The 17,146-nt window shown below is 44.9% G+C and overlaps 1 protein-coding gene across 1 annotated transcript; it reads right to left on the bottom strand.

Moving 5' to 3' along the window:
• Nucleotides 1–11,048: 11,048 nt before the first annotated feature.
• On the bottom strand, nucleotides 11,049–16,861 carry rgcc (regulator of cell cycle). The gene is made up of 5 exons (XM_033613297.2): nucleotides 16,694–16,861; nucleotides 16,236–16,412; nucleotides 13,665–13,772; nucleotides 12,666–12,728; nucleotides 11,049–11,809 (listed from the first exon to the last, which is right to left on the bottom strand). The coding sequence occupies exons 1-5, from the start codon at nucleotides 16,719–16,721 to the stop codon at nucleotides 11,802–11,804; spliced, it is 384 nt and encodes a 127-aa protein (XP_033469188.1). The 5' UTR covers nucleotides 16,722–16,861; the 3' UTR covers nucleotides 11,049–11,801.
• Between the last annotated feature and the right edge of the window lie 285 nt (nucleotides 16,862–17,146).

Raw genomic sequence — 17,146 nt, 5'->3', positions numbered from 1 at the left:
CTCACAGCAATAGGGTTGCTGGTTCGATCCCGGGTGTGGGAGCCCTTCTGTGTGGAGTTTGCATGTTCTCCCCGTGTCAGGGTGGGTTCTCTCCGGGCACTCCGGCTTCTTCCCACAGTCCAAAGACATGCAGATTGGGGACTAGGTTAATTGATAACTCTAAAGGTGTGAATGTGAGCGTGAATGGTTGTTTGTCTCTATGTGTCAGCCCTGCGATAGTCTGGTGACCTGTCCAGGGTGTACCCTGCCTCTCGCCCAGTGTCAGCTGGGATAGGCTCCAGCCCCCCCGCAACCCTCAAGAGGATGAAGTGGTTAGAAGATGAATGAACGAACAACATTGGTCCACAGGGGGAGCCACAGTGATCGGCCGCATTTTAGCCATTTTGAAGCATTTTTCTGTTGTTATAGCGCCACCCAGTTGCCAATTAGAGTTAAATTTCTCCAGTCACCTTGAGGCGTCCTGTTCTACATATCTACCAAGTTTAGTAAAAATCCATATGGCGGTTAGGCCTAGATAAGAAATGAGCTCTCTAGCGCCCCCATTTTGTTTGATGGGGTCAATAATGGAGGGGTCCAGATTATGTGCGGTCATATGCCTACAAAGTTGCGTGGTGATGGGTGAAACCCTTGAGATGTTATACACCTTTATGTGATGAGCCACGCCCTCCACAATATTCATTGCCTTATAGAAGCTCAGTTTTAGTAAGTTTTCCAACTTTTGCCAAGAGGGAACTTTAGATATTGGTCCCTAGATTATGTTCACCCAGTTTCATGCAGATCGCTCAAACTTCCTAGGAAGAGATCCATTTGAAGTGTTTTTCAAAAAATTCAAAATGGCGGAAAATCCATATAAGCGGAAGTTATGGGTTCTTGAGGCAAATGTGTTCCTCATGAGGAGAGGCATCTCTGTGCAAAGTTTCATGTCTCTACGACATACGGGGCATGAGATATGCCCATTCAAAGTTTGCCATTTCAATGGGTTGCTGTAGCGCCCCCCTTTGGCCAATTGATGTAATATTGCTTCATTGGCATCCTCCCATGACCCTCTACCACTGTGCCAAATTTCACATGGATTGACCAAGTCAGTGAGAAGTAAAACGTGGAACAGACACACACACACAGACAGAGTTTTCGTCGTTATATAGTAAGATATCCACATAGCTTAAAATTCTGACATAACATAAACATTTAAACATATCCGCAACCTAATTTTCAACGTCCATACAACAAAAGAGACCAGCTTCTCTCTGACGTTACATTGACATCTGGTGCTAGCTAATTTTACATCTTTTCTTTTAAAATGGCTTTATCCACGTAAAAGTGCCAACTCAGCTCAGACAGAGATATGTGTTGGACACTGACGTTATGGATCTGTTTTTCAGGAGCTATTAAGATGCAGAAAGACAGAAGGATCACTGGGAGGAAATGGAGAGAGCAACAGATGGGAACCAGACAGCCCCGTCTGACAATAGGAAGGAGGACCATGACAGCACTGAGCCATCTGGGATCAGCCTGGTGCTACACTCACACACACTCACTCACAGAAATATGGTTTAGCTCTGGGTTTTAGGCTGCAGACATATCACATGCAGGCTAATGAAAAGAGGAAGTAATTTGTTGTGCAAATCAGGTGATTGAACATACTGACCATGTTCTACATCATGACAGTGTGTGTGTGTGTGTGTGTGTGTTCAATGATTTTTAGAATTGTGTGAACTTCATGTCTCACAAATGTGCATGTTTCTGTTTGCTCATTGAACTGACACACTGGCTGCAGTCACCACAGCTCCTACAGGTCCTCTCGGGGTTACCACATTCATCACATGTGACTCATCATCAGTTTGGAAATACAGGGTCACTCTCCCTTTATACTAATAGACCATGCACTCTGACTCAGAGTCTGTCTGAGAACTGGTCACTCGGCCACGTAGACGTCCTGCATGATTCACACGAATCAAGATGATCTGGATTTGATTTTCCAAAGCTGACAGTGGGTTCATACGTTCTCGGGCTGATGCAGAGTACATTTGTTAAATGGTCTTTCTTTGTTATCTTTAATCAAACATTAGTCTGATAAATAAGCTACAGATAACACTCTCCTTCTCTGTCCCGTTTCCTTTAGGTGTTCCTCTCTTTACTGTAACATGTTAACATTTTCTTCATGGAAAATTCTAACAGAGGACACCGGTGTCCCAGTTTCTCCTCGTTGAAACCGGTCCAGTTTGACACAGCCAAGCTCAGAGGAAGTGCAGGCTGAGTTAAGCGTTTCCAGGGGAGACAGCTGTGTCTAAACACTGGCTGGAAACACAGCAGGCTCAAAGCCCAGTGATATCAGCACCTCTCCTCACAAAGCACACGCCAGCGTCTCCCATCTGCATCATCTGCTACAGCCAAATGGAAAAGCTGCAGTGTTGCTCCACTGGTGTAATGTCAATCTGAGAGAAAAGAGCGTTTATCTGCATGTGCACCTAAGTATGAGAAATGTGAAAAGTCTTTGGTGGTTTGACCCCATTGTGACGTCATATAATCCAGGATGGTGGTAAAGATGTAGTAGTTAAGGGAACCCCACGTGTGGAGTCTAGACGCTGGTGGTTGTGATGAGATGAGATGGAGAGGGAGCTGAGGATCTGGATGTGAAGAGGAGTGGGCTTTGATGAGCTCGTCCTGGGCTCTGGATGAGGTGACTGGAGGTGAACAGGGTGGAGGAGGACACAACAACTCTGCCTAAAATCACAGCTGACAGGAGCAGAGAGGGGAACAGATTTAAAGTTTGGCAGCAGCAACGTGAATGTCTGAAGGATTCTTCTTATTATTCTGGCGTTTTTTTCTTTATCAGATAGGACAGTTGAAGTGTAAAGGGGGGATAGAGGGGCAGATGACATGCAGCGGTGGGCTGCAGGCTGGAATCGAGCCCATGGCCGCTGCGGCGAGGACATTGCCTTTGTGTAGAGCCACTGCTCCTTTGCATCAAAAGGGGCCAGTTGAGATAGTTCGGGCATCTGATCAGCACGTCTTCCTGGCAGGAGGTCACCGAGGTAGACCTAGAACATGCCTCGAATCCCACTGCCCCCTTGACCCGGCCCTGGATACGCGGGTGAAAATGAATGGGTGGACGGTGTTCAGGTGTTCTTACAGGTCGTAAGCACAATGACACATTTTTCGCTCACATAATGAGAAAATAATAGTGTTTAAATTTGTGTTTGTTTACCAGATGCATTCATACAAAGATACCATCCATTTAGTTTTGCTAACATTTTTCCTGTTGCATGGACTTTTGGAGGAATGGTGGTATTCAGTGTTTATTTCAAGGAAACTCCTACAAATGGAGACTGGGATCAAACTAACAACCCTGCAGTTAATGGCTGATTCACTCTACTACTTAAGCTACACCCACCCAAATTGACTGCCCAGGACATGAGGCGGCTGTGCCTCAGGAGGTAGAGTGAGTCGTCCACTGATCACAAGATCCCCGACTCCTCCAGTCCCCATGTTGAGTCATCTTTGGTCAAGATACTGAACCCCAAATTGCTCCCGATGGCTGTGCTACTGGTGTATGAGTGTATGTAAGCAGGTGGCACCTTGTATGGTAGCCTTGGCCACCAGTGTATGAATGTATGTGTGAATGGATGAATGTGGCATGCATGTTAAAGCATGTAGAGAAGACTAAAGCGGCTCTATACAAATACAGGTCCATTTACCAGTAGTAGATAGCCATTTCTCTTCTCAGTGCACACATTAGACATTGTTTCTCAGCTACCAAACACGCCAAAAAGTCACGTGTGACGTTTTTCCCTGAAGGAATGAGTCTTTAGACAACTATCTAGCACCTGCTGCTGAGCTTTCTGTTCAGCTGCATGGACGTCCTCAGCAGTAAATCCACCGCTCTGTCAGCCCCAACACTCCCACACATTGTTCAGACTTCCCAGTGGCCACAGTCGCTGGACTGTGTGTGTGTGTCTGAGTGTGTGAGTGTGAAGCATCTGTCTTGGAACAGTGTGACCTCATTCCCAAGCTGGAGATGAGGCCAGATTTCATCATACTTTAAGTAATTTTAGTCCTAAGTTGTGTGACGTTAACACGGACACAGGGAGGTGTCGTTATTAGCAGTAACAGGCATTAGCATCGAATACTTCATCCTCCAGTGTTGTTTTTACATTTTCAGACAGAGATAGCATCACAAGTCGAGGTTATACTTCAACATCAGCCTGGAAAGGTCACAAATACTGTCAGACAGGTCACAGAGAAGTCAGTCAGATAGTGATGATGGAGGTCTTAATGGATGTGCAATTTAAGGGGCTGCATGAAGTCAGGAAGAGGTGATAATAATTACCTCCGTGACAGCCAAATGTGCCTGTTAAACCTAATTTGAGTCTTAAGTCATCTGTCATATTGCTGAAAGCTTGTCAGTGACAGGGAGTGAGTGCGGAGGTTTTTGGCTGTGCATATGAAACATTTTTATCTTCCTTTTATCTCCCAAATCCTTGAACATTTATGACAAATTATACTTCTGATAATCATTTTGAACCCTTTCTGTCAAGGTTTGAACCACTTTACAGCGCTGACACGCTTTAGGCAACCTAAGGTAGATGAACTTCTTGGATTAGAGGCAAGAAATCTTACTCACACGTGTGCAAATTAAACCTGCAGTTGAGTTGGCTTACCTGTCTTTGGACTGTGGAGGGAAATCAGAACAACTTAAGGAAAGCGTCATGAACACAGTCTGATAAAGTGCAGTTACCATCCAGAGCACTGTGTCACTCCTTTACCCGACCACAGCACAGAGGTCTGTCTGTGCCCAGATGAGATGTGGCGGTGGAAACTGGACGCTTTCAGTCATATCTAGAAGAGAACAGAAAGTGACACCTGTGAGAGGTCAAAAATGAAATGCACTTGTTGTTCTATTGTGCATTATATCAGTCTAAGATAACGACAGTTCCTTAAAATGTATATATATATATATATATATATATATAGCACTTATGATTACCATAACCTGGATGACTGAGAATGTTCACCGACAGTGTCCTGATTTGTTTTCCATATCTGATGATCGCAGACCTCAGTACCTGTTTACAGACAAAGTGTTTCACCTCTTTCAGCACTTTGCAGCACAGTCTGTGCCTCAGATGTGCATCAGTAAGCCAATCGCCAGAAAAAATGTTGGCATGAAAAGTTTCTGCAAACCACAGATATGTTACGCTTGAATGTTTCTTTACATTTGAACAACATGGCTGACCTGTGGTTAGGTCTAGGCACAAAGTGGTGCAATCCCAGCAGAAAATGCAGTGATGTGTCTGTGAAAAACAATTGTCTTTGTTGAGCTATGTCGGCAGGAAATACATCAGTCAAGGCTTTTCATGATACTATCCTGGCAGGAAATGCAGCAATGTCTCTGTAAAAAACAACTGTGTTTCATGGCACTATTTTGGCATGAAACGTATTAATGTCAAGGTACAAAACTACTGCTTTTAAGGGCACTATAATGGCAGGAAATGTAGTGATGTCTCAGTATAAAACAATCGCTTTTCATGCTACTATCCAGGCAGGACATGCAGGGATGTCTTGGTGTAAAACAACTGCAAATGCTGCGATATCTCGGTAAAAAACAACCACTTAGCGCGGCACTATCCCTGCAGGAGACGCAGCAATGTCTCAATAAAAAACAACTACTTTATGTTGGACTAGCTCGGGAGAAAACACAGCGACGTCTCTGTACAAAACAGTTGTTTTTGTGGCACTATGCTGGCAAGAAACACATCAATGTCAAGGTAAAAAACTGCCACTTTTCATGGCACTATCCTGACAGGAACAACCAGTTCTGCTGTTTGTTGGTCTTGAACGGTGGTCGGCATTGTCCCACCATCAACAGTCTCCACCTCCGGATGACAAAGTCAGCCCATACACTACGTGACTTTAGGAACGTTGAAGGATTGTGAAATGTACAAATGTAACACATTCATGGATGGCAGGAACCTAATGCCAACATTTTCATCTGGCGATTCAGCTGACTTAAGTTACATTGTATTGCTGTGATGTGTTCAGGAGCAGGACGTTGTTCATACCTGCTTTGACATTGTTGACATGAAGGTGTGCTACATTTGTTCTTTCACTCTCATTATATCATATCTCTGTTTGTTATGTTTGCAGTGTGTTGTAATCCCATGCAGGCTGGGTGCCTTTTGGTGTGTGACACTTTGAAAAATAAATGACCTCACTTAACACAAGAAGGAGTCAAAGCTTGGACCTTCCCTCTGTGAGGCCACAGTTCAAACAACAATGAGCGGGAAGGCAAAGACACACACACACCTCAACATGGTGAACAGGCACAGACATGCTCACACACACCAGTCTCTACGCTTCAGTACACACTTACATGCATACATATAGCGTGTATTAATGTGCAAACAGCACAGCTCTATCATGTGCTGCAGAGACCAACATAAACACACACACACACACACACACACACTCATTAATGTTCCCCTCTGGTTGCACTGCAGCAGGGACATCTGGACACCAGTGATGAAGACCCTGTGGAAAGCTGAACCTGATATTTGGCTCTGTGTATTTCTGTCTCTTTGTGATGTGGACACACATCTGTGTGTCTCTGCCCAGCCTATTCATAGAACGACCACTTCAGCAGTCTTGAGGGGCCTCCCATAGGCATCCATCTTCATGTTCAGACTGACACATGGTCACAGTATTAAGTGTTTGTCTTTCTTCAAACATTTCTCCATCTGTCCTCCCATTCCTTCATTCACCTTAGCATCTTATATGAAGGCTCCTGATCCCTTCTTCCCTCTGTGTTCTCTTATCTTCAATCTAATTGAGTCTCTTACTTTCCCACACTTCCAGGACTGTGCGCATACGGGCTGTCCACTGTAAAAGCCAACACCTCTACAGGACTGATTCACGCTGCCAAAAAGATGCCCGACTCTGCCAAGTGGGAAAGTTGTTTTAGAGGTGAGGGCAGTCCACCCTCACCCTCAGGGGATCATGTGTTGTGTCAACACGGTCTCTCCGATCAGTGCCAGCTGATCCATGGTGCAGAACAGTGCAGATAGGTAGACTCACAGTGGGATAGTGCCCACAGCTTCCCTATGCCAACTGTAGTGAAGAAACAACACGGAGACGAGTGTCTCCATGCCAGCTTCCTGCCATCAGATTAACACAGTCTGGCATGCACTGATAGTACGGCGGCTGGATCCACAGACTGTGAACAGCTGCAGGGGACTCTCAGCTTGTGGGCTGAAGTCTCATTTAAGCTCTTCAAACATGAGACTTCATAGGGAATAAAATCAAAGGCTGCAGAACAAATCAGTGCAGATGCGATCAGTGACTGGCTGAAGGGAAGGAGGGGCATGATGTCTCTCTTTACATACAGATAGCGGCCAAGTGAGGACGAAAAGCCACATTAAAGTCCAGCAGTGTGTAAAGGGACACTACGCTGAAGAACCGCTGAGCCTGAGAAAACTGCTGTGTAATGTCTTTGTGGCTCTAGAAGGAGTTTGTGAAGTCTGAGACAATAAGTCTGATGATGTCATAGTGATGCAAGCAGGGATGTCTCAACTTAGAGACCAAGAATTCAACAAACAAAGTCTGCATCCAGCTCAGACACCAGAGGTAAACATAGGCATCATACTTTTCTGCAAACCACTAATGTTACATTTGTGAGTTTCGTACGCATCAATGTTTTAAAGTGACTTGGAGGAGATGGTTGATGGTGTGTCACCTAGACAAGACAACTGCCAAGCTGTAGATCAGTGTTCAAGGCCAACGAACAACAAAACCAGTTGTGACTGGGCCACTGGGTGGCTTAGTGAGTAGAGCCGGCGTCCCATATATGAAGGGAATGTTTTTGCTGCAGCAGTGCAAGCTCTATTTCAGCCTGCCTCAATTTCGGTCCCTTGATGCATGCCATTCCCTCTCTCCCCCTCTCCCTCTCAGCCAGACTGTCCTATCCAATAAAGGCAAAAAGCCAAAAAAGTCTTTAAAAAACAGTTGTGATTTCGTCATTGCTTTGTTGCCAGAGGCTTTTTAGGCACCAAACGTGAGGTGTTTTGTAGCAACCTGGTGCTGTTTTTATACTGGGGATAGTTGCATGAAAAGCTGTTGTTTTTTACAGTATTTCAAACCAAACCAGGATCTTTTTCTAACCATAACCAAGCGGTTTTGGTGCCTAACCTAAACACACATTAACCACAGTTTCAATGTACCTGCTACATAATAACATGCAAATCTAACATAGTTTGCAGATACTTGCCAACATTTTATCTGGCAACTGGGTTGCTGCATTACAAATAAAAGGATGGAGTTTCAAAGACTTCATGCATTTTCCTATGCAAAGTAATGCACCAAAATTTGCACATATCTTACATAATCACGAGCCAGTGATTCTTCTATAACTCACATATTTTGGAAGAGTGTAATTACATCACCAATTCACTGAAGGGAAGAAAAGAACAAAGAGGGAAGTAGACTCGTAAGGAGGAAGGTTGGGATCTCAAAACTGGACTTCCTCCTGGTGACCAGTGTTCGCAACCATGTGAACTTTGAGTCATTTTATGATACGCCGTCACCATGTTTGTTTTCCAAAACCTTACCACAGTAACTCTACTTTTCATCAGACATTATATTAACTGTTGTGTGAGGATATGTTGACCAGGCAGAGAGAAAGAGCCACATACTTGCATAATGGGAAATATAAAAAAAAAACAGCATTTTTGATTGTGTGGCCCCTTTTAGGCTGTAAATGACAAGATATCTTGGCCTCTTCTGCTCAGTTTTTGACCATTCTTTTTTCAATCTGTCTGCTGCAGGTACCCAAACTATAATAAACTGCTGCAGTTTTCCTTTAAACACATAAAACAGAGTAGTCCCAAGTGTGTCTGCACCTGCTGCTCTGCCACCATGGAACCAGTATGGAAGTGTATCTGACCAGAGCTAGTGACCTTTGACCCCTGGTGGTCAGCAGACAGAGGGGTGCCTCTTACATACTTCAGCCACACCTGCTGCTGGGCAAGGAAAGGGTCTCACCCTGCTGTCTCCCTCCACCTCTGGAAATAGACCGTGTTGCTACAGAAGTTACATAAGCTGCTGCTTTGTTGAGTGGTTGATTAATGAGCACAGAAGGTAAGAGACGTTTCATATCTATTTCAGTTTGTTGTTGCATGTATTTACTGTATTTACCACTTCCCACAATATTGCTCTCTTAACTTAAATAACTGGAATGCCTAAATATTTTTTTAACAGTTAAATATAGAGCGCTCTTGGTTTGCCTGACTGTGTTCGCTGCACTGTGTCTTTCAGGGAAGCCAAAAACTCAGAGGGAGATCAGCACTGAAACACACACGGGGAGAAGGACACACCAGGGAAGTGGTGTTGGTGGGTTAATAAAGTGCCGAGGTGGTGAAGAGCCAGCTGTCACTCAAAGATCCTGCTGCGTTACCGCTCCAATTTAACCAGTCAGCAGCTCCTCACCTACTGTGCTCCACGGCGTCGAGAGGAATTTAATACCTTCTGGTGTGATTTGATTTAAGTGAAGGTATTAGAACTTAATGAAAAAGTTGGGATTTCAACGTGAAATGTGCTTTTAGATTCAATTTTACATCTGTTATTCTAAACTGGGGCAGAATGCACATTGCCTCGGCAGGTTGTAACGGCAACAGAGAGGAAGCAAACAGAGCGCTGCAGGAATGACCCCTAAAACATGGAAATGAGTTAGCGTTTTAGCTCTCCTGGTTCCTTCGTCTCGGAGTCAGTGGGTTTTTCATTTGATGCCTGAAATAAGATCTGTTGTTAAAACAAGCTCAAGAGACATTTACATTTTCTTCTACCACATAAAAACAAATACCCACTTTTGAATTCGGAAGCTTTTACATGTCCTAAAAAAGCCGGTTACAAACATGCGGCGACATGAGACAGCCATTACATTAAGTCATGCGACTGTGGTGTAGTTTCTTTATAGCCTAACGTTAGCTTTTTACCTCTGGCACCTGCAATTAGGCTTAAAAAAAGCATATGAATTGTCTGCACATGACATCAACATGGGAGCAGCTTAGTCATCAGCTAGCAGCTAACAGTGCTAACTTGTAAACAGTGCTAAATGGCAACAGTGCAAAGCAGCGACAGTAAGCTAACAAGTGTGATACTTGCATGCACGAACATGCACGTGTAGGCTTCCCAGCTTGGATTACAGCACACAGAGCAGAGCATGACCTCAGTTTGTGCTTAGGATGCCATTGTTCCACTACATCTTCCAAGGGCGTAGGTTTTGATTCAACATTTGGAAGGGACACATAATAAGTGGGGGTGTGGCGGTTTTTCCCAGCAGTCCAAGAATTGTGGTGAGTTTTGTGCACCAAATCAGTTTATGGTGGAAAAGTCCTGCTTCAATCGTGCATTTAGTTACTGCTGCTTCTTTACGTTTTAGATTTCAACTGTTGCTTTTGACGTTGCATCATACCACCACCTGCTTTACTTGGTGCATAAATGAAAACACATGGTTCATCAAAATAGAAGTCCTCGGCTGTTTTCACGTTTTTATATAAGGCGGTAAAATGCAAGTGTTGTAAATATTGAAGGGGGCAAGTCCCCTGCACCCTCCTAAATCTACGCCTATGAGATCTTCACATGGGAAATAGTGGTTTGCTATGCACATGGATGGATTCCTGAACAGGCTTGCCAGGCACAGGGCCGGGGGCCCAAAGTGTAAGGGGCCTCCCTGGCTATCACCTGCAAAATGTCCCTCAAAGGAAGAGACACAGAAAGACCACAAAGATTAAAAAAAAAAACAACAAGAAAAGAGGCAAAACCACCACAAAGTCTGTGTGTCTTGCTCCAGTGTACAAGAGGTGGTGGGGCCTTTTGCATGTCTGTGCCCAGGGGCCCATTTTCTCATAATGTGCCCATGGCTATGCATATTATTGCTCTCAATGTTGCATGCAGAACCTTTCAAGTTAAAGACTGCACATCAAATTCAAATTACTGAAACAACCTGACAGAAGCCCGGAGAAACAGAAGTCCAAAATAAAGAAGAGAGGCGTGTGTTAATAAAAGAACAATATTTCATACTTTAATATCACCTCTGGCAGGCATTAGCTGTATTAAATACATAAATTGCTTTCCAGTTATTTCTCAGAAGGGATTAAGTTTCCAGTTCACATTTAAGCATGTAACCAACTTTATTCCAGTCAACGAGTGTCAAATCTTAATCTGACCGTCCTGTTAATACCAAGGCAAATAGAATTTGGAACAATTACTATTTACATATGATACAAAAATATATTTCCCCAAAAAAAGACTGATAAATTTACAATAAGAAGCTCTATAAAATTACAAATATATTTCTATTATAAAAAGCCATTTTTTAAATACTCTTCCAGCTCAAGTTTTGGATGAGGGAGTGAAACCTGGTCTGTGATTTGTGACAATAAATGTTCCAGTGACTCTGCAGCGTATATCCCGCGTCTTCATTCCTCACAGCGTCTCATGGAGTCCTTTACATCATGGCGGCTGAAGTATTCTCGTCCTCAGGTTGCTACAATGCTAATTTTGACCCTTCTTGCAGTCCTTACAGCCCAGTAGCCAGGTGGCCTGGAGTCAGTGGAACACTGCTGGGTTAACTTTAGGAGCTTGTTGATGCCGTGGTGGAGCCACTTGCTGTGCCATCCAGCTGTATCCTGTTGGGTGGTTTTTTCGGTGTGGGGGCCGGGGCGCATGTTAGCTGCTCAGGGGGGGTCCAGACATCCACTCCCTCCTTCCCTCATGGCTACACTCCAAGATGACTGTGAGCCTCCGTGTCACATGCCTAAGAAGAGACAGAGACAGACAGATTAGAACAGGACTCCGTGGCTCTTTGGCTGCCAGCTCTATTCTCAGAGCGGCGGACGTTCTGTTTTACAGGCTGGTCATCGTAAACACTGGTGGCCCTCATAAATTTGCAATTCTGCGGGGCTAACAGGGGGCTGGCTGACTGCCTGACTGCGTGTCCAGCTTTGCAGAGCGACTGGACGCCTGCGCGCTGTGAACGGACATTCAGTGGCCAAAACACAGAACAGAGCGGGGCGGTGGTGGTGGAAGGAAAAAACATGGAAATAAGGAAAGCGTTTCAACTCCCACTTCTGTCTCATTCCATTCCTGACATTTACAGTTGGAGTTTCAGCCCAGGTTTGCAGCAGCACACATTCCTGATACTCTGATGCAAGTTCAAACACCCACTCACCTCGTAGTAAAGAAACAGTCCAACGCAAATTAACCATGTGTGTGTATTACCTATGACGTTCTGTAAGCTACTTAACGACGCCCTGGTGCCCTCTTAGGTTACATTTTCATGCATGTACAGTGCTCTGGGGGAAAATGATGGCATTTAATAGTCGGGACTTCTGCATGGTGTTTGTAGAACCACTTTCTGAAAAGGGATACGCTGCCTTTCTCCCCAGTGTAACCCCAGAGGCCTCATGGTCCACATAACATGCCCCAACTCCTCCATAGTCCTCACACATCCTCGTTTCTTAGAATTCTAAGGGGAGTGACTCCTGTGTCACTTTATGAGTGGTCGTTAGCATAGCTGACACAGGGAACAAATGCGCCAGTTAATCCCAAGTAGCGGGCGGCGCCAGCGCACGGGCTTATTCATCAGACAGCGAGGCTGCATTAGCACTTACTCTCTAATGTCCTGTCAAGGTCGGCGATGAAGTCCTCCAGTTCTTTAGTGTCGCCCAGTTTGGCTGCGGAGAAAAGAAAGAGATTCAGATTTTAAACTATGAAGAGTGAAGAGTTCTTTCATAAGCATCTTCAGTTACACATTATAAGCCAGGTCCAGTGTGTAAGACTTAAAAGGATTTAGTGGCGTCTAGCAGTGAGGATTACAGATTGCAACCACCTGAAACGTCTCCTGGTTAGAATTCCTTCAGTGTTCATTGTTCAGAAGGTTTTTATCTGGAGCTGAAGTATCCACAGAGGTCTCTTCCAGACCAGGTGATTTAAACCGGTAAAAACACTGAATAAAGCAGTTTCATGTTACAAATCAGTGTTTTTCTAACACTGTTTGGCATGTCCAAGACGGGCTGCTGGCCCAGCACCTGCTAATCTGTGCTCACTGTTCTCCTCTGATGACTTAAGATCAAGACGTTCAGGAGGTTTTTACCAGGAGTTGAATTATCAGCAGAGGTCTGTTCTTTACCAGAACAAGAGGACCAGGTGATTTAAACCAGTAAAAACACAGAATAAAACAATTTTGTGTTCCAAATTTGTGTTTCTACAACACTGTTTGGCACGTCCGAGATGGGATGCTCACTTGGCCCCTGCTTATCTTTGCTCAGTGTTTTCTTCTGATAACTTAAGATCAAGATGTTGAGGAGGTTTTTACCGGGAGCCAAATTATCCACAGAGGTCTCCTCCTCTCTAAAACAAATGGACCGGTGATTAAACACTAAAGAAAATATATTTCTTATGCTACACTCCATTTCTGCCAATATATTCCCCTAAATCCGACACACTGGACCTTTAATACATCTCACTTTGACCCATTTCTCATTACAGAGATTTGAATCTGTCTGCAGCCCAGAGCTCTGCCAGAGTAAGTAAACCTGGATTTATCTTATTTTTTCGGTAAGGTAAGGTCACAGTTGTGTGAGAGTGTAAGAAGGAGGAGTGTAACTCACGTTTTGGTGACATAAGAGGGGGTGAGCTGGTGGTAGGCGACTGCACGGTGGGGGAGTTGAGCCTCTCATCACTGAAGCTGAAGCTGTTTCTGTTGAGCGACTCTGCACCTGTCAGAACGAGACACAAGACAAAATGCAGACAACTTAGATTTGCTTCAGTGTTCCCCACGTAACGCATTCAGATCTGATCTGTGTCAGTGGAGCAGCTTCAGGGTGTAATCACTGCATTCTCCTCTAATGACAGCCTTTCTTCTACGGCCTGTCAAACACATGCATGTGCTTGTATTTGCACACTCTGAGCCACGGATACACGCAAAGCGTACACGTCTCTGCTGCTTCAGCGCCAACGCTGACCCCTGAGAAGAAACATTACCAGAAGCAGAAGTTTGTGTTCTGCTACGCTGGACGACCCCAACGCAAAAAATACCACATGTAACCTGAACTCGGCGACTGAATCTCCATTGTGGCAGCTAGTGACAGCAATATAACAGGTTGTCTTGGGAAGAGACATCTCGAAAGTCATGCAGCTCTTCCCCTGCTCTTATGTAAGATTTATCTCTGACACGTTTAGAGCAGGGCACGTTCTCGTCCCCTGTACCACCCAAACTCTAAACGGATGGTTACATAAATGATATAATGACCACTTTGTTTCTGCCAGATCCATATTTCAAGCCACCACATAACATAACACGTTCTCACTGTCTGGCAAGAAAAGGAGGAAGACAGAAGAAAGCTGCTGGATTGGTACAACTCGTCCAACTTCCCTCACTAAAAGCAACTTCTTCCGTCATTCCCATCTGGTTGTAGAAGTGTAGCCTCCTGGTAAACGTGTCAACCTTCCTGGCTGTGTGTGTATGAAGTAAGTGTGTGTGACAGAAAGAAGATTAGGCAGCACTTAAAGCTGCTCCTGTCTATCTCACTCCTCTGTGCAGGTCTCCATCGGACCTTAACAGTGTCTCAGATGTCGACCACTTACTTACTCACCCCCTCTCTGACCTGCACCACTCCCACCACTCAGCAATGAACACACAGCATGACATAGGAGACGCCACACACAATGGGGAGCAGCCGGGCACACACACAGAGCTGTGGCCTTAATATCAGCATTTGACTTTGACGTGAATCTATCCCATTTCTCAGTTTTCTATATTTAGTTTTCTCTGCTCCTCACTCAAACATACACGCTCCAGGGCGGCTCTATAAGACCCTGCACAGTTTGCATCATTTATCTGCACGTTCATCGGTCCATCCATCCATCAGCCTGCAACACAATAGCTTGTTCCTGCGTGGGACAGGTCCCTCTTCATTAGACTGCCATGGAGAGGACAGAGCTCACGCAGGAATCTGATCTCTTGAGCAAATCAACACCCTCATTAGCACCAGAGACACAGGTTCGAACACCCTCCCTCCTGCTGTGATGTTGCTTAATGCAAGACCCTCAGTGGTGATTACATAAAGTTTAGCTGGGTTAGTAAACACTGTGGGCACTGATGATACACTAGCAAAACCACTGGAACCCCACTTATTATGCAGTTACCAAAACGATGTCTAGCACTACAGCGTGAATCTCTCTGGAGTCCATCATGCATGTGTCTGCAGTTATCTGAACGTCCTCTCTTCACTCAGCCTCTCCAGAAAAATGAAGACTCTAAAGATTTTCCACATCTTCACTCATAAGTCCCAACCCACTCACACGTGTCTGGGAAACTATCTTTGCTCCTGGGGACCCGGAGCATATTTTTCTCCGTATGTCAGAGGCGATCACATTTTGGGTAAGACGCTGCCTGGGGCCAGCTCTCCAGCTCTCCTGCTCTCCTGCTCTCCTGCTGGGGACGCAGACTTTTAAAACACTGTATGCTGGAGTAATATATGACGGTAAAATGTTAGAGAAGCAGCCACAATAGTGGGGCGAGTGTGCCAAAATATGCAGCCGTGGCTCGATCTGACGCCCAGATCTCTGGACTCTGATCAAATCTTTCTCCCGCTCCGTGTGTATGTGAGCATTCATGCACGGATGCATGCATGTGCAACAGTTTGCCAGTCTACAAAGCCGCCCTCCTGATGGCACATGATAAGAACCTGCACCCAAAATATTGCAGTGCAGAGGAGGAGGAGGAGTAACGCTGACTCCAGGAGAGAAGGAGCATTCATGAGGCAAAGTTCAATAAATAGAGGTGATAGGACCGACTTCTTGAGACTTTATCTGGAGGCAAAGTGGGCAAAACTTCTCGAGACGGTTATCCATAAGTGACAGATGCAGAAAACAGATCATAACTATATTATTTCTGCAGACCTGATCTCCATTCTGGAGTCTCAGGTGTCACAGTTTGCACTTTTTATTCCCCAAGTTAAAGATACTCTCTGTAACCTTCCCTGCTTTAACACACCAACATTTATGACTGCTTTATCCTCTTGCATTGCTCCATGTTACAGATCATAAGTCACATTTGTCATTGCATGATCCAAAGAGAATTATTTGTTGTCATATATTTAGGAAACACACTCCAACATGCACGGACAGTTCTCCCCAAATCTGCTGAAAACACAGTTAATAATTCATCTCCAACTCACTCTCTGAGTCGCTGATGCCGCTGTCACTGACGCTCGCGCTGCTCCTCCTCTTCATGGTCTTCAGGTGTTCGTCGTAGTACCTGAAGTGTCGCTTCTCCACCGGCGACGTGAAGTCTTCCATCACCGCGTCGAACTCGCACAGGACGTCGCTCAGGTCCTCCTCGTTCACGATCTTCGCTGCAAGAAAACGTCACTATGAATTTCTTAAGATCTCAGCTGAGGGAGTGAAAGTAGACCCACCAGTAGATAAATGGTGGAGCCTCATATTATGGCAGTATGAGAAACTATTAAATGCAGATGGGTCATAAAACAATATTTTCTATTAGAATATATCTAAATACATAAATGTTATTGGAGAATGAGCCTACAGAAAAACAATGACAGCATCAATAGTGCACCAAGCTTTATTCCAAATAAAAATAACAAGCTACAGGATATAAAAACAAAGTTATATTTACCTTGAGGTTTCAGCTTTGGAGACTTCATAATTCCAGAAATCAGGTTTGAGATTATCCAAAATCTGCGTTATATATCTGTAGATATGTGAGTATGTCCCTCAGAGAAAAGTCCCTCTGTGTCCTCCTGTGAGAAACCTCTGCGGGTCTTGAACTAACCTCCAGGCTGAGGAGCTGCCGCCTTTTTATGAGCCCTGCTCGGTGGGGGCGGGACGAGCGGAGCGGGGAGGGGTGTGTGTGTGTGTGTGTGTGTGTGTGTGTGTGTGACGTCTCCCTCATAAAAGCGTGTTTGTAAACAACTTGTGTGTCTCCTGCCAGGCAGAGGTGTAACACACAGATATTAATAATCATGACCCACAGCTTTCAGACTGTGTCACCGGGCAGATCAGGACAGAACCAGGCCAAACTGTGACACACAGACCGACACATCATGTAGGAAACAACAGTGTCTGGACT

The sequence above is a fragment of the Epinephelus lanceolatus genome, chromosome 14 (genome assembly GCF_041903045.1).
Source record: "Epinephelus lanceolatus isolate andai-2023 chromosome 14, ASM4190304v1, whole genome shotgun sequence".
NCBI classification, from domain to species: Eukaryota; Metazoa; Chordata; class Actinopteri; order Perciformes; family Serranidae; genus Epinephelus; species Epinephelus lanceolatus.
This window is presented reverse-complemented; position numbering and strand designations above follow the sequence as displayed.